This window comes from Babesia bigemina (genome assembly GCF_000981445.1).
Source record: "Babesia bigemina genome assembly Bbig001, chromosome : I".
Taxonomy (NCBI): domain Eukaryota; phylum Apicomplexa; class Aconoidasida; order Piroplasmida; family Babesiidae; genus Babesia; species Babesia bigemina.
In genome coordinates this window covers 887,260-907,168 of record NC_027216.1, presented here as the reverse complement: position 1 = coordinate 907,168, position 19,909 = coordinate 887,260, and the positions used below count along the sequence as shown (strand labels likewise).

General features: G+C 55.3%; 8 protein-coding genes across 8 annotated transcripts; 4 read left to right on the top strand and 4 right to left on the bottom strand.

The window, feature by feature from the left end:
- Positions 1-108: 108 nt before the first annotated feature.
- Positions 109-729, top strand: BBBOND_0103980 (hypothetical protein; the record flags this gene model as incomplete). The annotated part of the gene is made up of 3 exons (XM_012910820.1): positions 109-383; positions 423-621; positions 658-729. The coding sequence occupies 3 exons, from the start codon at positions 109-111 to the stop codon at positions 727-729; spliced, it is 546 nt and encodes a 181-aa protein (XP_012766274.1).
- A 162-nt stretch (positions 730-891) lies between these two features.
- BBBOND_0103970 (guanylate kinase, putative) lies at positions 892-1,554 on the bottom strand (the record flags this gene model as incomplete). Its single annotated transcript, XM_012910819.1, has 1 exon — positions 892-1,554. The coding sequence occupies one exon, from the start codon at positions 1,552-1,554 to the stop codon at positions 892-894; it is 663 nt and encodes a 220-aa protein (XP_012766273.1).
- Positions 1,555-2,127: 573 nt separating this feature from the next.
- On the top strand, positions 2,128-6,333 carry BBBOND_0103960 (6-phosphofructokinase, putative; the record flags this gene model as incomplete). The annotated part of the gene is made up of 2 exons (XM_012910818.1): positions 2,128-2,158; positions 2,321-6,333. The coding sequence occupies 2 exons, from the start codon at positions 2,128-2,130 to the stop codon at positions 6,331-6,333; spliced, it is 4,044 nt and encodes a 1,347-aa protein (XP_012766272.1).
- Positions 6,334-6,430: 97 nt separating this feature from the next.
- BBBOND_0103950 (hypothetical protein, conserved) lies at positions 6,431-9,187 on the top strand (the record flags this gene model as incomplete). Its single annotated transcript, XM_012910817.1, has 1 exon — positions 6,431-9,187. One exon carries the CDS (start codon positions 6,431-6,433, stop codon positions 9,185-9,187), a length of 2,757 nt encoding a protein of 918 aa, XP_012766271.1.
- Positions 9,188-9,445: 258 nt separating this feature from the next.
- Positions 9,446-11,030, bottom strand: BBBOND_0103940 (Peptidyl-prolyl cis-trans isomerase 4, putative; the record flags this gene model as incomplete). The annotated part of the gene is made up of 2 exons (XM_012910816.1): positions 9,446-10,548; positions 10,589-11,030. 2 exons carry the CDS (start codon positions 11,028-11,030, stop codon positions 9,446-9,448), a joined length of 1,545 nt encoding a protein of 514 aa, XP_012766270.1.
- A 153-nt stretch (positions 11,031-11,183) lies between these two features.
- On the top strand, positions 11,184-13,689 carry BBBOND_0103930 (membrane protein, putative; the record flags this gene model as incomplete). The annotated part of the gene is made up of 4 exons (XM_012910815.1): positions 11,184-11,555; positions 11,590-12,824; positions 12,861-13,455; positions 13,492-13,689. The coding sequence occupies 4 exons, from the start codon at positions 11,184-11,186 to the stop codon at positions 13,687-13,689; spliced, it is 2,400 nt and encodes a 799-aa protein (XP_012766269.1).
- Positions 13,690-13,700: 11 nt separating this feature from the next.
- BBBOND_0103925 (hypothetical protein, conserved) lies at positions 13,701-15,464 on the bottom strand (the record flags this gene model as incomplete). Its single annotated transcript, XM_012910814.1, has 1 exon — positions 13,701-15,464. The coding sequence occupies one exon, from the start codon at positions 15,462-15,464 to the stop codon at positions 13,701-13,703; it is 1,764 nt and encodes a 587-aa protein (XP_012766268.1).
- A 160-nt stretch (positions 15,465-15,624) lies between these two features.
- BBBOND_0103920 (hypothetical protein, conserved) lies at positions 15,625-19,644 on the bottom strand (the record flags this gene model as incomplete). Its single annotated transcript, XM_012910813.1, has 1 exon — positions 15,625-19,644. The coding sequence occupies one exon, from the start codon at positions 19,642-19,644 to the stop codon at positions 15,625-15,627; it is 4,020 nt and encodes a 1,339-aa protein (XP_012766267.1).
- Positions 19,645-19,909: the final 265 nt, after the last annotated feature.

Genomic DNA, 19,909 nt, shown 5'->3' with positions numbered 1-19,909 from the left:
CGGTGTGTTCGGCCGACGCCAGCGTTGCACGTCGAGGGCACGCACCAATATGTGCGGTCGTACCGCGGCTATAGTTGCAGACTAATGTTGGTACAGCACCTATAGAAGATGCGCCAGTGGTTAGGCTGGGTTTTATCGTGGGCATTTCTCTATTCTGAGTGCAGTGCTCGCGCTGCCGGAAGGCGCGCCTTCCTGGCTCCTGCGCTCTGGAGTCCGTACCCCGTGCTGCCCAAAACTAGCACAGCATGGGGTTCGTCTGCTAGGGACCAGGATTCTACAGTTTCGTCTGGCTGGAAGGGCAGCCGGCGCGGTCTGACTACGCTGTGCGCCAGGATGAAGCATGAGGAGCCATTTGCGGGCAGCGATTCGCTGCTGGACAAGCGGTATGTGTAAACGTTTGGGGCTTAATTACTGGCATTCAGATCGATGTTCTCTAACACAGCGTTGGAACTCACCCTCGAGGACATGGCGGCCCGCGAGGCCGATTTTGAGCGTTACAAAAACAGCTCCTTGAGTCACTTCCGCAACATCGGCGCGGTAGTCGCGTCGGTATTAACTGTAGGTGCGCTCTACGGCGCGCTTTCGATGCTGCGCGGTATGCTGAACCAGCAGCACGCCAATGTAGGTATCCATAGCCCTTCACACATGTGTTTGCAGCTGCGTGCTGACCGCTATGGATCCCTCACCCCGCACTCAGACGTCCACACTGGAGATGGCGGACACATGTAGCGCCATGTAGTGAGCTCACTCTGCCCGAATAGGACGTTGCATGTCGTTTGGACAACTGTGATTCCATGGTCGAATATGATTCCATTGACCACTTCGAACTCATTTGTCACCCAAATACAAAAGCTTGTTTGGGTAAATGCTCTTGTTTAAGATTTCAAAGCGTTAGCTCTGCCCGCTTGGTTCATCTTGTTTTTTGTCGGTGTTGGGTAGCCCGTACCACTTCAACACGTGATCTCTGAGTTGCGCATAGGCAACATTTAGATCGTCGTTCACCAGTATGACGTCGAACGAAGCGTCGTTGGCCTCTTTCATCTCCTCCATAGCCCTTTTCAAGCGCTTATCCATATCGGTGATGTTGTGGCCTCCACGGCTTATGAGTCTGTTTCTGAGGCTCTCCACGTCACTCGTCGTCACGAACACGCTGCGCAAAGGCAACCCCTTACGCCTGACCTTGCCGAAACCATCGATTTCGATTTCCAGGAGGGGGACCTTGTTGGACCCTTGTATGCGCTTGATTTCGCGTACTGCGGTGCCGTACTGGTTGCCCACGTACGACGTGCACTCGAGGAACTCATCTGCGTCCTTCATCTCGTTGAACGCCTCCTCGGTGACGAAGTGGTAGTGGATTCCGTTAGTTTCATTTTTTCGAATGGGTCGAGTGGTATAGCTGATGCTGAGCTCGAACAGGTGCTCGAATTCCTTGAGCAGCATCTTGTATAGCGTTGTCTTCCCGACACCCGATGGACCCACTATTACGAACATGGGCTTTTCATCCATTTTTTGACTCATTTCATCTGAAACTTTAACTGCTAGCGCTTCAGACATCATGCGTATCTTCCCAGCGCTGCTCGGACGGTACGCGGATTACGGGTATGGTGCGATAACTACTATTATAACTACTATTTTTGTTAGGAAACGGCAAGTTCGTGCTCGGCGTACGAGTTGTACGGTAGCCTTTGGGTCACGTGTGTGTGTGTTCTGCGCTATACTACTTCAGCCGGGCAATAGTCGCATTCTGCGCCCTTCGCAGTGATTGCGTCAAAATTTATATGCCCCGCAATCGCTGGCGACGTTGACGGCAGTGAAGCTGCAACTGCCGCAGCCGGCACCCGGCACGAATGTCAAGCGGTTGTCTGAGCATGAGTTGGGCCGTTGGATGGTCCGCCCACAGCGTCTACCCGCTCCCACACGAATTTTTGCAACCTAAAATTTAAAACATGATACGGAGTACCGGACGGGACACGTAGACTGCCATTCTCCGTTTTTGTGCCGCCGTGTGCCTCCCTGTCGTATTGTCCTCTTCACGCACCCCGGCAAAAATACCGGCGGTACCTAGTCGACTGTGCACCTCAGCCTTTAGTATCAATTATCGGCCTTTTTAGCATTCCAGCTGACAAAATGTCGCAGGAGAGGCTATTCGGCAGCTCAGGTATGTTGCTGGTCAACTCTTTCGTTTAGTTCGCGGCGCCCTTTTCTTGCCTGCGGTGACTTTTGCGGTGTGTGACGTTGTACGTCGAGCGTGCTGTGAGGTATTTTGTTGTGTATGGGTGTGGCCGACATTTGCGAGTTGTCTCGTCTAATTCTTGCGCAGTGGGCCACTCAAGGTCGCGTCTGTTTTCCAGCGATGCTCCTGATGTGCTTGGCCTTGAGAGCGGGTGCGCGAGCCCGAAAAATGTTGCTTCGGTAGAATGCATGCAATATACCAATAGGGACGATGCCGTGGAGAGGCGCCGCAGCCGCTTCCACATCACCCCGAGGGCGACTGCGATCCGCCGCTCCGCCAACAGCCGGGGCGGCATGCAGTCGGCGCCGATGAAGCAACACAACACAGTGGACTTTGCGTGCAATGTGGGGAACGAGCTGTCAGAGGGTTGGTTGCCAGCGCCGTGGTGTCATGCGTTTCCAGGGGATGAGCTGAAGCGCATCAATTCGTGCTACACGTCCAAGAGCTGCTGTCAGTGGCAGTACACGAACCGTGATATCGAGTTGCCGAAACTGTTGCAATTCGATTTTCACCTGTTGGAGGAGCACGAGAGCAGCGGTGAGGATTTGCGTGACTTTGAGGAGTTGTCTGGTGTTCTGGGGCACATTGCCGGTAACAAAATGGTTTCGGTGCAGCCCCAGGTGCTATGTTCCGCCACGAGTACCCACCCTACCATGAAAATCGGTATGGTTCTGAGTGGCGGCCCCGCCCCCGGTGGCCATAACGTTATCGCCGGTGTCTTCGACTATTTGTACCTGCGCAACACGCAGTCCCAACTTATAGGGTTCCATGGCGGTCTGGACGGTTTTCTGAATCGCCAGCACGAGATCGTTTCTTATGACTTGATGGAAAAGTTCCGCAACATGGGTGGTTTCAACATGCTGCTGTCCGGTCGCGGCAAGGTGACCGGCATGGCTGACCTCGACCGTGCCGTCGAGGCCGTCAACGACCTGGATTTGGACGGTTTGATTATCGTAGGTGGTGACGGCTCGAACAGCAACGCCGCGCTGCTCGCCAACCACTTCGCGTGGCGCCAGTCTGCTGACATCGATGACGGTCACCCGGTGCTGCGCAAGCCCTGCTGCGTGGTCGGCGTCCCGAAAACTGTGGACGGCGACGTGCAATCGCACAACATCGAGGTGAGCTTCGGGTTCGACACCGCTGCGCGCACGTACTCCGAGCTCATTGGCAACCTGTGCACCGACGCCAGCAGCACTCAGTACACTTACCATTTCATTCGCGTCATGGGTCGTTCCGCGTCCCATTTGGCCTTGGAGTGCGGTATGCAGACGCACCCGAACGTAGTTCTGATTGGGGAGGAGGTCCGCCGAAAGCAGCAGTCTCTTTCCTCCATCGTCGACGACATCGTGAACCTGATGGAAAAGCGTTACCACATGGGCAAGCCGTACGGCGTGGTGCTGATTCCCGAGGGCCTCATCGAGTTCATCCCCGAGATCAACGTTCTGATCACCGAGTTGAACGAGATCATCCTAAAATCGGAGGGCCCTGTCACCCACCTCGCGCCTGAGAGGCTGACTAAGAGCCGCGCCACCTGGGAAGCGCTGCCGGACAACATCCGCGAGCAGCTGCTGATGGACCGTGAAGCCACGGGCTACGTGATGCTGGCCAAGATAGCCACTGAGCGTCTGCTGCTGATGCTGGTGGAAGCGAGGATCGCGCAGCGTAAGCTGGAGCACTTGGCCTCTTTGACCTTCATGACCCACTACTTCGGCTACGAAGGCCGCTGTGCCATGCCGTCGGACTTCGACGGCGCGTACTGCTACTCCCTGGGTTACAACGCCGGTGTGCTCATCAACGCCCAACGCAACGGCTACATGTCCGTCATTAGGGACCTCAAGTCCCCTATATCCGATTGGACGCCGCTGGGTGTACCGTTTTTGCACCTCATGCAGATGATCGACCTGGGAGGTCGCCGCGTGCCGGCGATTCGCAAGACCCTGCTCAACCTCGACGGCAACCTTTTCAAGGTATTCGAAAAGGTGCGTGACACTTGGGCGTACGAGGATCTCTATCGGTCTCCCGGCCCGATTCAGCTCTTTGACAGCGACAGCGAGCGGTGCTTCTGCATTGCCGACCCCACTGTGGAGGACCTGGTGGGCAAGCCCAAGTCCGCCGCTGACTCAAAGTCCCGTTTCCTCCTGCAGCGCCACATCGACTGCATGAGTCCGCTTCAGCGCAACCGCTTGGGTGTGCGGCCTCCGATCCCGACGCTGTGCAGCGACAAGCGTGCGCGCATGAAGATGTTCAAGCAGGTTCTGAGCAACGACCCCTACACGCGCAACCAGGTGGCGCTCAACTACCCGTACATGATCCGTCGCTGCCACTTCAACCTGTACGAGGTTGTGAGCCAGTACCCGGAGGTGGAGCTGAACCAGGAGGATGTGAACGTCCCCATGAAAGTCGGCGTGGTTGTCCTGACCAAGCAGGCGCCCGGCGTGTTGAACGTAATATGGGGTCTCTATGAGCGCCTGGCTCTTCGCGGCAGCAGCTGCGTGGCCTTCAATGGCGCGCGCGGTTTGGTCGAGGGTGACTACATTGAGCTGTCGGCTGGCGACTTCGATCTCTTCCGCAACCAAGGTGGACTCGAGTTGGTCCACCGTTCTCGCGTGCACTACTTCCACGACCCCGAAAATTGGGGTTTGGCGCTGAAGACCTGCACGTCTCTGGGCCTGGATGGCCTGGTGATACTGGGCGACGAATCTGCGATGACGCAGGCCGCCCTGTTGACCGAGTATTTCTTGAGCAAGAATAGCAATATTTGCGTTGTCGGTGTACCCGTCGCAGGCTCAAATGGCCTGGCGGGCCCGCTAATTGAGAGCTGCGTTGGATTTGACTCCAACGCGCAATTGTACGCCGCTCTGGTCGGGAACGTTCTGACAGACGCCGTTAGCATGCCGAAATATTGGCATTTTGTAAAGATTCTGGGTCGCTACCCCAGTTTGGAAGTGCTGGAATGCGCGCTGCAAACCCACCCCAACTTTATCATCATTGCTGAGGAGTATGGCTCAGCCGACAAGACCCTGTTCGACGTTGTGCGTGACATTGCCGACGCCGTGTGCAAGCGTGCCGTGATGGGAAAGAACTACGGTACGGTGCTGATCCCCGATCATTTGGTTTTGCACCTCCCCAACACCAAATCCATGCTCACGGAGCTGCGCGCGGTGCTGATGGAGGCCACCGCTGCTGGCAAGCGCCGCGAGGCCGTTGACAGCTTCTTGAACTACAGCAAGGGTAATGACAATGGCAACGAGTGGGTGCACAAGATGACCCCGTGGAGCCTTGGCGTGTTCACGTCGCTGCCAACGTACATTCGCAGCGAGTTGCTGAACTTCGACACCGAGGTGGCGTTGGAGCGCCTGGACATTGAGATTATGTTGGCGAAGATGGTGAAGGAAGAGCTGAACGTGCGCAAAGCGAAGGGCGAGTACCGCGGCAACTACGCCGCTGTCACGCATTACTTCGGTTACCAGGGGCGGTGCTGCATGCCGTCCGAGTTCGACTGCAGCCTTGCGTTCGCCTACGGTCACCTGGCTGCCATCTCCGTGGAGAGCCGTTTGACTGGCGTTTGCTGCTCTATCCGCGGCCTGTGCGGCACGGTCAAGGACTGGAAGCTGTTCGCCGTCCCGCTGACCAGCCTGATGAAGGTCGAGCCTAACATTTTGACAGCGCTGTCGCTGAACTCGTACAAGAAGGGTGAGCTGCCCATTATTCCCAGCTCGACGGTTAGTCTGAAGAGCAAGGCGTTCAAAAAGCTCACGATGGCCCGTAAGAAGTGGCTGTTCGATGACCTGTTCAGCAACCCCGGCCCCATCCAGTTCAACGGCTCCGTGACCCCGCAGAGCCTGGTTCTGCTCACGGAGCACGCCGAGTACTACCAGATGCTGAGGGGCGTCGAGCGCTTCGTTCACGTGTTGCAGAACACATGCAAGTTTGGCGTGAGCGAGGAGTACCTGAACCATGCCTTCGTGCAGCTCTGGGGCCTGCTGAGGGTCAATCAGGCGCCCGGCGACCTGGTGGGCCTGGCCGATACGATAAAGTCCGACGACGACTTGCCTCCTACGACCTCCGTCACCCCTTCTTCACTAAACTCTTTTATTTAATGCACATCTTTTCTTATATGCGGCTGCGCTGCGCCCGTTTCATGGGCACACACCCGCCTTGAAGCTGTGCCAGTGGCTATCCGTTCTCCTGTAGAAAATGGTGGCGTCCGCGGTTTTGCCGATGCTCTACGAGTTCCTCGTATCGGAGTCGCGCTACGAGGTCCGCGGCAGCGAGTACCGTTCGCGTTTGCGGTCGCTGTTCGAGGAGATGCTGTCCGCTCAGCTGTCGTATCCGCCGTTTCCGCTGATCGGCTGGCGGCAGCCATGTTTCAAGCCGCTGGAGGACATGGTAAATTCGGTGGGTTTCGCCGATTGCGAGGATGTGAGGGTGCTGAAGTTGGCTGCGTGCCCTGGCATCCGCCAGTACGCGTATCCCGAAATCCCCGCCTACGCGCGCCTCGATCCGCAATATCTGAAGCAGTGGAACTTCTTCTTCGGCGTGTTCGATAAGCGGGAGCGCGTAGCCACTCCGAACCGCCCTCGTCGCATCCGCGCTGGCGAGAGCTCGGGCACGTCGTCCTCATGCACGGAGAGCGAGGAGGAGGATTCCTTTTCTGAGAGTGAGGATTCGGTGACACTGGAGCACCTGGACGCCGTGATAACCACCGACGACATCCTGCGGCCTCGCGTGCGCCCCGATGACGCAAAGCTCTTTCGATCGGATAGTGGCCGCTCATCGGGCGTCGACGAGGGTTCCGTTCATGACTCCACGTCACGTTGGGGCCGCCATGTGCCCATTTATATGGACTCTTCCTACAAAATAGAGCGTGGGGTGATAGTTTTTGGCGTGATCAACGACGCGCATTTGTCGTACGAGTGGTCCTGTAACGGTTCCTATAACGCCTACGAATCGGCTCTGCAGAGGTTCACAGAGGACAACATCGGCGCTCCTGCCTACAACGTGGCAGCGGAGGGCTTTTCGATTGACGATTGCACAGATGGGTCGCTCAACTGCGACACCCAAGCTGCTACCGATTATATGGCGATGGAGGTTGACGCCCCCGACCAACCGGGGCCCGCCAACGAGGACACTGCCTCACGTGAAGACAACGCAAACAGTTTGTCAATAGGTGCCACTTGTGAAGATCTAAATAAGGCCGCAGAAGCACCAGCACCAGCTACAGAGGGCGCGTTGCAACCTGCATGCAACGATAATGCCGACGTCGTGGCTAAGAATGTGGAGGAGGCGACTGTCGATGCTCTTGACGATGACCGCACCATGACCTATGACGGTGACGATGATGAGGATGCGTCTGAGGGTCCATGCGACGGTGACAGTGGCGTAGATGGTGGGGAAACCGCTGAGGACGATTCCTACCTACCCGGCACCTACGACCCCAAATCCATATACGGCAATTATTATTGCGCGCTTCCTCAAGGTCACAATTCATCTCAACTCACGTTGGATGGAGGGGATTTGGGCGCCGCGTCAGAGCGTGCGTCGGCGGAGTACAAGTCGTACACCCAGGACGCCATGGAGATCATGTCCACCGTGATAGTGGGCGCTGACGGCGTTCCGCAGCTGAGTTGCGTGGGTACCTTAGGCGAGCGTGACGGCAACACGCAGGATCCCCGCCTCAAAAAATACCACAATCGGCAGGTAACCCTCCAGAACCGCCTGGAGGATGCCATCTCGAGCGTCTTCGCGATTAAGAATGCGGTGAGTGCTGAGTGCACAACGTGTTCCGGTTGGAGTTTGAACAATGGCATATCGGTCATATTCTGCGAGTTTTGCGAGGACCGCATGTTGGAGGAATTCGACCCTTCCGTGATAAACCGTTTGTTCGAGCTCCGACGTCTCCTGGTGTCCGACCTTTACCCCGCCATTGGGTACAGTTTCGTGGACCCCGACGCCAGTAAGACCCCCAAGGGTGAAGGTTGTGCCAGCTACGTGACCATCCCCGCCCTCTGCGAGGTGGGAGGCACCTACCCGAAGGCGTCCTTGCGCGACGGGCGCTGTGTGCCCAACACTGCGGACATCCCTGCGAAGGCGCTGCGCGAGCTGAGCTCTATCGTGATGACAAACGCCGAGCTCTCGCCCTACTCCGAGAGCGGCAGCCGCATTCTGAACCTGTGCGTCGATCGACGCAGGCAGCGACTGCGTGCCTTCAATGACTACCTCGAGGCCCTATGCAAACTCTACGAGACGGCGGTGTCCAACAAACACTATCCCATTGTGGTGGAAGAGTTCAACAACGTGTTCAAGAAGGGGATGATGCCCTTCATGAGCATTAGTCTGAACAACAAGAGCCGGTTTTTCGACGAGGCGACCTCTTCTCTGTTCTGCAGGATGCCGCTTGACGTTGATATGTTGCGGAGGCTGTTTTACCGTCGCGGCATATACGGCGATCGTGAAGGTTCACGTGGGACTAACCTGTTGACCCTGGCAGAGCAGGATGGCTACCGCCTGCGCACCACCAGCCACACGTTTGTCTACAACTGGCACATGGTGGCATTCAAGTTTTGGAGCCGCAAGTCGTCCACTGTTGAACGACCGTGTAAGACTGAGCCGACCAAGCCGGCGTCCCACACCTCGCGTTCCTCGCTCTATAAGGAGTTCGTCTCCCGAGCTGGCACCTGGGACCGTCTGCCTCGAGAGGTGGTGACGCATCTGCAAAGTCACGGGAAGTTGGACGTGGGATTCCCCACCTCCCTCGAGATGCATGTGGCCGGCGTGCCGGACGCCGTTCTCGACCCGCTTCTGTTCATGAAATGCGGCATGTCATTTTTCTACTCGCTGCCGGCGATCATTCAAAACATGTGCGCGCTGTCACAGCACATTCGGGTCTGCGAGGAGACTGACGGACGCACTAAGCGGAGGGCGCGAGAAAACGCCGCTGGTAAGCCGGTGTGAGGGCTGCGCCGACTCCCACCCCAAGTGCCAGCCACGGTGGTGTGCGTCCCGTACACCCAATTCGGCACATTATGGCGAGTACAGCGTGCAGCACCCGATCCATGACGCCTTATTCAATGTCCTGCGGCAAAAGGTTTAACGCACGTCCCGGTTGCTGCAGGGCGGCAACAACGGCTGCAAGGCCAACAGTGTGGTTTAACACGCTTAAAGAAGTAATGCTATATACTCTACATGTTTGTGTGGGTGTGGTGACCCAAGTCAGCCGTGTGCACCCTTTTTGTCGACCTTCAACTTTTTGTCTAGCAGGTGACCCACCTGCTTGTTTTCAGTTGCCCCGGCGCTCTGCAGTTGCAGCTGCGGGTTGATTATCCAGTTCCGTGTTGTGCTGGACAGCCTCCTCTTTTTGTTGGTGGCCTCGCGTTGCTCCTCCTCCCTCAGCTGCTGCGCCACGGTGTCAAACGGGTTTGAGCATATTACGGCCTTGATGATTTTCGGCGGCTGCTTTGGCCGCTCGTCGTCATCCACCTTCAGGTTGACCCACTTTTTGAGCACGTCCATGCCCCCCACGAGCTTTCCGAATACCGTGTGCCTGTGGTCGAGGTGGTCGCAGGTGTTGAATGTGATGAAGAACTGCGAGCCGTTGGTGTGTTTTCCCTTGTTGGCCATGGACAGCACCCCGGCGCCCAGGTGGAAGAGCGTGTTGTCGAACTCGTCTTTGAAGTACTTGGGCACCTCCTCATTCGGGTTGTTGCGCTTTGCCCTGGTGTGGAAGGCACTCTCGCCTCCCCCTCCCGTGCCCGTGGGGTCGCCGCCCTGTATTATGAAGTTGGGTATGCAGCGGTGGAATATGGTGTTGTTGTAGTAGCCGTCTTCGCAGTGCTGCAGGAAATTGTCACACGTCATGGGCACGCGGTCTGCGTGGAGCACAAAGTTGAGGTCCCCGTCGCTGGTGACGAGTTTGACGTACGCCTTCAGCTTTTGCTTTTTGACCATGGCGTATAACGGCTCTCTGACCTCGAAGACCGTCATCGGCCTATACTGCGTGGCGTATGACGCGTTGATGGCAGTGCATGTGAAGCTGCTTGCCTGTCCGCTGGTGGTGAACCTGGCGTGCTTCGGTCGATCCGCCAGGTCATCCTTGTTCGCTGCATTGAATATCTTCGCGTGGTTCTCCACGAGATCAGTTGCGCCGTCGAACTTGTCTATGGTGCTGCGATATAGTGCGTTACCCCTGATTTCGCCCTTGGCGTCGCCGCTTCTGGCGAAGGTGGTTGCGATATGTTTGAAGTTGGCTATCTTGCGCCACTCGGTGTTGTGTGGGTCCTGCAGCGTGACAACGTCCGCCTTGGTGAACGGCACCCCTGACGCGAACATGTCTAATTTGTAGCGCACCGAACTCACCGGTCATAGGGTCGCTCATGGTCCCATCCTTCTGCTTCTTCGCGATGTCCTTGAGGGCGGCGTGCCCATAGACGTAGCCCGAAGCGAGCACCGCAACTACGTGCGAGCTCGGGGTGAACCTTTTGAAGGAGAGTGGGCATTGCAGCTCGTTGTTCTCATCCCTGGTGAAATGGAGCTCCACGAGTTGGTTGATCTGCAGCGGTTCGCCGTTCACCGGGTTGCTCCCATGCAGGGTGATATATTCGCGTATGTTAGAGTCGTCGAACACGTGTCCTTGAGGCGAGCAAACCGGTTTGCTGAACGGCTGGAGGCTCAAGGAGCAAGCGTCCAGTGACAGCAGCTCTCCCGCTCTCGCTCGTAGCTTGGGGTCCAAGGAGCTCTCAAGCTCGGTGTGCAAAAGGTACAGTTTGTCCTTGCTGTGCCGGTGCTTGCTTCCTCCCATTTTGACTGGCAGCTGCGGCACCGTCCACAGCGCCTCACGACGGCGCCAATGTGGTTCGTTGTGCCGGATTCCTAGTTATAACGGCTGGATTCTTAATCTATACCGAATTATGGACGTTATATGAGTGAATGTGTGCTGGTTGCGCGACGGAGTATGCGCCATTGGCTGCTCCTCTACCTCCTTCTCGCTGCCAACGCTGCTGCCTTCGTTCGCCTCCAGCATAGTTCATCGATTTCCGCGCCTCGAGCGGGACTTGCGTACACGCGTTTATGCGCCAAATCGCTGCTAGACGATCCCATTCTGCTTGCGCCTTCTCCAGAGCCAGGCAAGGAAAATGAAGTGATAGTATCGGACAGCCCGGCGTTCGGCCTTCAGCGCACGCTGTACAATCATCGCCGCAAGCTGCGCGCGCGAGGCGCCCTCTTCGACCCAGGCGACTGCGTCTATTTGGCGTCTGGTCCTTATCGCAACGCCAGGGGTACTGTGCTCTCCACCTTTCGTCGGGCGCCTGGCGAGCCGTATCTGGTTTGTTGTAGCATTTTGCGTTGACATATCGTAGGTGAGCGTGGTGTTGGACTGCCGTAATGAGCGCGGTATTGTGCGCGGCTCGTTATCCGGCTACCACGGCACCTGCGTTACTGTCCGTGAGTCGCAGCTGACGGCCCGCCCCCTGTTCACGCCGTATGCGCCTCCGCCGCTGTCAAGCGAAGAGAACCATGGCCTCGATCGCCGTGGTGGTGCCCGCAATGGCAGCACCGTCAAGCCCCTAACTTCGGTGCTTCTGGCTCGTGTCTTCAACTGTGTGCGCATCTCCGAGTTGAAATGGATTTTTGACCGCATGCACCGCAGTGGTGTCCAAGGAGCTTTGCCCTATCAAGCAGTTGCCATTCAGATAGCACGCGGCCTTAATGCTCCCCAGGACGCTGTCGACGTCGCCGCCTTACTGACGGCGGTGCTCGAGCGGGTTCGCCTCGAGGTGAAGAAGGGTTATAGTGACGAAGCCCGCACTAGCACCCCCTGGCTTTCGTGGGCCTTGGGCGTGTTTCGTAATAGCGGCCTGGTGAAAGATGAGGCACTCCTTCTCCCGATATACAGATTCATTAGGGATGTTTTGATTTCAGGCAAACTATCGGACTTGACCCAAGGCGAGATTGCGCTTCTGGCCAGCGGCTTCCGACATTGTTTCCGATACTGCAATGACGTGCTGCACCGTTTGGCGATGATATATTCTTACATGCCAGCGAAAGGCGTCGTTCCGCGCCATGCGACATCCCTGGCGGCGGCTCTGGCTCACGCTGGTATCGTTCACCCCGCATTTAGTCGTCTGATGTTCGAGGTGGTGAAGGGGGAGCACGCGTTGCTGTGCCCGTCGGGGGCTGTTCATTTGCTTGAGTATTTGTCCAACGACCCCGCTACTCCCCAGGCGATCAAAGATGAGTTGCTTGCTTGTTGTAGCGTCGCCGAGTTCCTCAAGCCCAACTCAACTCCGGATGGGCCCGATCACAATCTCGCTTTGCGCCTGGCATGGCTATCTGAGCGCGAGATGTCTGAGCTATTACACGCGCTTCGTACGGGTGAGTGTGAGATGCCGCCTTCTGCGGCGGCCGTCGCCTTGCTGAATCCACGTTGCCGGGTCCCCAATCATGAACTGACCAATCTTCTCCTGGTACGAGCTTCTCGCTTATTCGACACCTTGTCCGTGAAAGCGCGTAAAGCGCTGCTCACGGCTGCTCGCTTGATGAAGCAGTGCCCTCGGGAGGTTTTTGACGCCGTGGATCGCTACCTGAGTGGATTGTGAGTTTGGTTAAACAAGTCGTTCAACGTATGCAGGGGTGCGGATCGGGTTTTGGACTCTGCAACTGCACAGGCGTTGGCGCAGTTCCTGCCCAGCATACCGGATTCGCGTCCCGAAAGTCAGCGGTTGGTGCTGGAACACATCGAGCGTTTCATCGCATTCACGTTGACCCTTCTGCGGGAGAAGGCGATTGACGTGAAACAACGCAAATCGGTGATGGCTAAGGCTGCCACTTGTCTACAATACATCCCCATGTTGGGTTTCGAATTAGACTCGTTAGCACGCCAGTCCGCCGAATTGTTGCGTGATGGTTTACCTTTCGCGTCCGATAGGCTCAGCGTGCTGTTGGGCATGATGGCCGTGCAATCTATTTCTCCAAGTTATTTCGATGCAGCCGCCGATGCTGCGCGGGCGTTGATAGCTGACCCATCGGTCGGTTTGCCGCAAGAGGTTGCTCCTTTGGCTGAGCTGCTGCTGATCTTGGGGATGCACGCCGAAGGGTGTAAAAAGCTCAGAGATGACCTGATGCACCTGGGATTGCCGGAACTACCGCCTGCCCGTACTAAGAAGGTTGCCAAACCACTGCCGCACCGTGATGTGAGGGACTTTTCAGTGCTATTCGCGCTTTTGGTTGGTTAGCTTACGACTTTATTAAGGCACTTTTAGGTACGCTCGCGACTATGTGAAGACTGGAGTGGCCTGCTGGCCACCGCTTACGTGTTTGCTGAGGACAACATCGAGGCGCTGTCCAGCGCCGACCTACTACTGCTGCGAGATTCACTAGTGTCACTGGGTGCGTTTGACGCTAAGTGGGAAGGGCTAATAGCTTCTGTGGCTAAGGGGATCGACGCCGTAACTGAGTAGAAATAGATAATTTAGGTGTTGAGATCCCTTATCGAATCTGCGTGTTCCAAGGAATATTGCCGACTATAGTCCTCCGTTAACATGGAACATGTAAGGTTTTGTGAATCCATTTCTCCATTCGACGATTTTGCAACTAGATTTTCTTCTTCCGTGCCACTTCTGCTATTATTTGAGACCTGAGTTCTCAACGCTTGTTCGGCCTGCTGCAGTTCCTCTCGGTGCTCGGTGCTAATACTTTTCATGTGTTCGTTGAGTGAAAATCCCATATCCTGAGGCACCACTGGGGCTACAGCTTGTTGGCTTTGTAGAGTCAGCGCCGTGTTTTCAGTTGGAATGACTGCTGGCAATTGTATATTTCGTGTTTGTAATTCTGATCCGGTACGGGCTTCCGCTTCGCGCGTAGCTAGTTCGCCAATGATTCCCCTAAGGGCGATTTCGCCCATATTGAAACCGCCTTCAGCGTCGAAACCTCCAGCCGCGATTGCCTGAAGTTGCTGGGCAGTCAATGCAGGCTGTTTAGCGCCCTCAATAGCATTTTCCTTTCGCCCTTCCAATGCACCCGTCTGGCCGTTCATCCGGGCGTTGTCACCTCTGTTGTGTTCCAATGTTTTAATGAGCATGTGGAACCTTTTCTCGAGATTTTCTATGGAATCTTTTGCCTGGTCTTCCATGATCATGGAAACGGTGGAGACGATGGGCTTGGCAGCACTGTAACTCTCTATAGTCTCCGATTTCGACTGATCGTCGCCTTCTTGATCGCATATCTCCTGCGTTGGGTGTTGGCCTGCTTCTATGTGCTTCATCGCTTGTGAGAGTTGCAGGTTCTCGTGTTGCAAGGCTCCTTCCTGATCGTCTACATCGCCTATCGCCCCCGCAGTGGCCAGGAATTGCTCCAACATGTCGTTCGATTTGCGCAGTTCATTGGAGACGTCGAATACCTTGCTCCCGGGTTTTTGGATGTTGGCCAGTTCTTGCGTTATGGATGGCATCGACAATTGCTTCATCGGCCTGTCGCACAAGCTTTCTGACGAGTACTTGCCAGAACTGCTCTTGGAAAGCGTTTCCGAGCTAACTGATAGTTTACTGCCCAACTTTTCCAACGAAGCTGGCTTGATCTGTTGAACTAAGTGCTCAGTGCAGTGCACGTGCAGTTGCGCGGCAGTCTGCTCTCCCGATTTCGGCTTAAACATTGCATTCTTTTCCTTATTCTCGTTTTCCATGGCCTCGTGCAGCTCCTGCAGGTGATCCACTTTTTTCTCGATGCGGGTCAGAACAAGTAGTATATCCGTTAGTTCGATTCTCTGGCTTGGTTGGCCAAGGCTAACGTTGGACTTCTGTTCGACCACGACGTTTTGAGCACCCCCTAACTGCGCTGATGCGCGTCGGTATTCCTGAGGCTGCTGCACGAAGACTTGCATGTTGGGCGTGGGCGGCCTGCTGCCAACGCTTTCCATTCGTTGCGGGTAACACGCATCCACCACCCCGATGGAGCCCATTTGCATTGGCTGCTGATCGTAAACCATCGGGTAGGGTACCGGCTGGGGGCATTTTTGCGCATCCATTTGGACGTTCGGTGAGGCGAGTCTGAGGTCGTTGGCGTAGTACCCAGATGCCGTGATGTAGTGCAGCGGCGACATTGGCATCGAGAGCTTCATCTTGCCGTTATCGCTGATGAACTGCTGCCTGAACACCGGTGAAGCGTTCCGCCGGAATGCTCTCGGGTTGCAGCACCGCATGGGTGAGCCTTGCCTAGCGTTCATAGTTGGGTCAACCATCTTGGGAGGAATTGCTGATGAAAAAGTAATGCTGAATTCGGTATGTTAACAGATTATGAACAGTGGAGTTGCGATTCTGATGGGCAGTGCCATGCCGGACTCACTGGAGTGCGTTGCAACTTGCTCAGGTGCCGACGACCGCAACCGGCGGTGGCCGGCCCTATGCGATAGCCGCAATCAACGCCAATCTACCACATGTACTGAGCGTATACACTTCGTCCGTGTGTGCCGGCTGCATCTCGATAAGTTCTCGGCATTGCACGCGCAGAATGCGTACCAGCTGAGTCAGCCTACCCCCTGGATCTTCTTCTGAGTAATCCTGCGTGTGCACCAGAGCCGCGTAAACCTCCGTAACGGTTATAGCGGCACCTACGAGATCAATGTCCGCCATGTACGGGAGCCGCTTGTACATGACCTGCATAATTGTGTGCACGGCGTCAGCAAGCGGTTCCGTGAGTTCCACGGCGCTCAAGGAGATGGCCATTGCGTGGGCTGTCCGCAGGAAGTCTTGTCTTTCCATGCGTATCGACAGGGACTCTACGCGTTCCGCAAACCCGCCCTGCGACTCGCCACGCCAGGCCGTATCCCTTGGCAGCGCCATGAGGTCCCGGCCAACTCCCGGTTCATCCTCCGCGGCCGCCATTACCTTGCTGGCAACGACTGCAACTATGTCGTTTTGACACTTATTTAGCAACGTTTGGTGAGCGACGTCGAGTTCCATTTCCATCATTTGCTGGAACGCGATGAGCATGGATAGAGTCCTGGAAATTTCAGCACATCCACTAAGGCCGATCTGATCAACGTCATATTGTAGCGCTTCTATCGCCTGACGTATGTATTCCAGCAGTGCTAATGCGAATACTGTGGCGGAATGGCGAAACAAAGGGCACCGCATGACTTTTGAAATATCCGCGGCAGCTTCGGCGAAGGCCGTGTCACGTAGGAGTTCGAGCTCTTTCATCCCGGTTTTAGAAGCCGCGAAATATTCCTTAGCACCATTACACGCACCAGGAGTACCATTATCATCAGCATGAGGTAGCTGATGGGATAATTGCGACTTAGGTGTTTTCTCCGTATTGGCATCGTCTCCGAGATCTCCCAGGCTGTGTTCCAGTGAATCCATCTTAACGTCAATACAATTCCCCTTCAATTGCGAGCCTTTCACGCGATGACACGCGTTCAGTACACCTTTGTAATACAACGCATGCCATTTTAGAATGTCGTTAGTGCTGCCTCTGGCGATAACGTAGAACGGATGCAGCACATGCTGCATGGTACATACAACCTGGACCGTTGATGCCAAATCACATTCCGGACCTCCACGTGTCCCAGAATATTGTAACTTGTGAGCAACTGTATACATCATAAGGCCGTACAGTTCCGCGTTCCCGCGAAACAAGTCCGTAAATAGCGGCGTGGGCTTGTAGTACATATACTCAGCATGCCTGACCTGGTAGAATTCCGGATTCCCAACTGCGTTTTTATTCTGGGTGAACGGTATATGCCCATGTTCCACCATCAGACTCGTCGGCGTGGCATCCATTATGCAATTCAAAAATTCTGATGAGCCTGTACTGGTGACTTCAGCGGACGCCACAGGCGCACTAGGCGATACGAATAGCATCCTGAAATACAATGCAGCAAGGTGATTGACAGTTTCAGTATGTAGGTGGTCGGCATATCTCGCATAATCTTGTAGAGCCCGGATTGTCAGAGCTAGGTCGTTAGCTGAAACCTGGGGACCGGTGCAAAACTTGTCCACGTTAGCACCACCCCCGACTGATAGGGCGTGCATAGCCTCATTAAGACGTCTTTCATATGAGCATAAATATGGGTAGACTGTGTTAGCGGCTAAGCCAGCATTGCCCGATTGCTTATTTTCTTCGGATCCATCTGTAGCACTTTTGATTAGCTGGTTGGCGTGTATAATAATGACATCTTCAGGGGTGTTCGGGCATGCTTGCACTGACGCTCCATCAACCTTAAATAAAGGCATATCCGCGGTATGTTGCAGGGCACTGTCGCCAGGCGTTCCGTAACGCCTCCAGATTGCATAAAGGGAGGCGACGAAGGGATAATGCGCCCTGCAGTGGCGCGACAGACGTTCAAAAGTCGAATCAACACCGAGTTCTTTACATACATCAGCAGTCTTTGATACCACGGATCGGTTCGCATCGTATATGAGCTGCGAGAAGTGCTTCGGATGCTGCGTGAAACCTAGAGTGTCCGATAACATCCGCAGCATCCCCTCGTAAATTAATGGGATTTGATCGGCGTATGACACCATTACACTGCCACTACTAACATCTAGTGGTATTTCTGCGTCGGGTTCTGGGCTTGTATTAACTTGATTATCTGCTTCTCGGGTAACCTGTTGGACGTCGGCGCCATGGTTTGCGGCGTTGTCACCTGTAACATCCACACTTTTGTTTGCCGTAGCGTGGTCATTGCCACTTATTTGCGCGCGACATACATCTACTCCGGAGCTTACCTTGTCACGTCCGGCTGCTTCAACCATCGTTACATGGTCTATTGGCGGTGCTACGAGACCCGGAGCAATTATCGCACCTGGTTCGACCACCGATGCCTTCCATGGCATTATCTTATCCCTAATGTTTTGGCTCCAGAGCCTCTTGAATTCTATGCGATTGTGCACTGCGTGGATGAGCTGTTCGCTTTTGCATTTAGCCATGGCGACCATGAGTCGCATCACTTCGTTCGGCGCGTACGCGGGGCTCTGCTCGCCAATGGTTGCAATATCCGTGTTCTCCATTGGAGACTGAAAGTTGGCGTTCAAGTAGCGCTCGGCGTATTTCTGGAAACCGTCGACGAATAGGACTGGCTGCCCGAACAGTTTCCCTATGATTTTCGTGTAGAGTTCAACGAAGTTGCCATCTTGAGATAGCTTGAAGAACGCGTCTAGCACCGTTAACATCTGCCCCCTGCTCATTTGACTAACATGCTGGTACAGGGTCCCGAACGCGGCATCCGTAACCCTTTTTATGGGCATATCCACTCTCGAGTATGACTCTATCACGGCGAGCATCTCGTCCACAGATGGCCCCTGCGGCGCAACTGCGGTTTTGCCCGCTATCATCATGTCGTAGAAGACGAGCCCCAGCGTGTTGAGCAATGGCCGGTATCGGCTCCCGTACTTTCCATAGACTGACACGGTTGCGGCCACATCGTAGGGCCTGAACGCCCACAGCTGCATCTGCAACGCCACGGCGAGCGCGTCCCTTATCTCCGGACGAAGTGACCCTTGGTGGTCGTAAATCATGGCCAACATCACCGCCTCGCGCACGCGCAGTCCACGGTTCCGTGCCAGCAGGCATACATGGTCCTCCAAGGACGCTAGCAATTCTGACTCGCACCCTTTTCCTGTGCCCACGGTTACACTATCCGTTTGTACATGTTTATACAACTGCTCCACTGTCGTGAACGGTGCGTAATGGTGGAGCCCGTGTAACACCGCTTCCAGAACGTCCCTTCCGGTGAGGCTGTGGATTGGTGCCTCCACTGTTATCAACCGCTTTGTGACCACGCAAGGCTTCTTAAGCGTCACAGTCCTTGATCCGAACGTACCTAAGCGATCACTTGCATTGCGATGTGGCAACGGCTCGCCATCGAACTCCAATTCGATTTCATCCGTCGCATCCTCTCTGCTTGTGATTTTGGCCCTGCGATCATTCTCGTCAAATCCGGGCGACGGCACCGCATTGCGCGGATCCTTGATATCATAGTAATTCTCAGGCTCGTCATTTTGTGGATTCAAAAATCGGCTGTCCTGTTGAAGCGATACTCGTTTGGGATCCTGTCTACGTTCATCCCGCCGAGGTCCTGAATCACCTCCCTTCTTATGAGTTGCGTCATTCTTCGTGTAAGCGTTCACCCTGCCATCTCGTTGAGATGCTGGTGGTGGAACGGTCCTGGTGGATTTTTCCGAGGCCGCTTCACCAAGCGGTATCTCGTGGCCGGCTTTCCCTTTGTTAGCGTTGTTCGCGGCCGCCTTATACACGGGAGTCGTTCTTGACTGCGAAAGGTACCCGTATGCTGCCTTCGCCGTGCTATGTGCAGCTCCAACCGAGGTAAGAGCAGCCTGAGCGTTTACCCTTGCAAGTCCCAAGTGGACGGCCCGGCTGAAGGCAGTCAAACCTGAGAGGCGATTTCCCGCCGCCATGGTAATCGCTACAGACGTGATGCGACTATAAGTGCCATTTTCGAGTTTGTAAAAACTTTATGTGTTATCATTCTGGTGGTGTATTTGTGATTTCCAGACGTATGTGTACGGAAGCGATAGCGAGTGTGTCTATAAACGATTTTCAGCAACAGCGATCTCACTGGGCGATCACAGCGACAAATGGGCGTGCAATTATTCGCTGTGACGCCTGTACGTCGCCTGCCTGGGCTCTCAGTTGCCATTCGGCAGCTAGGATTCTGTCTTA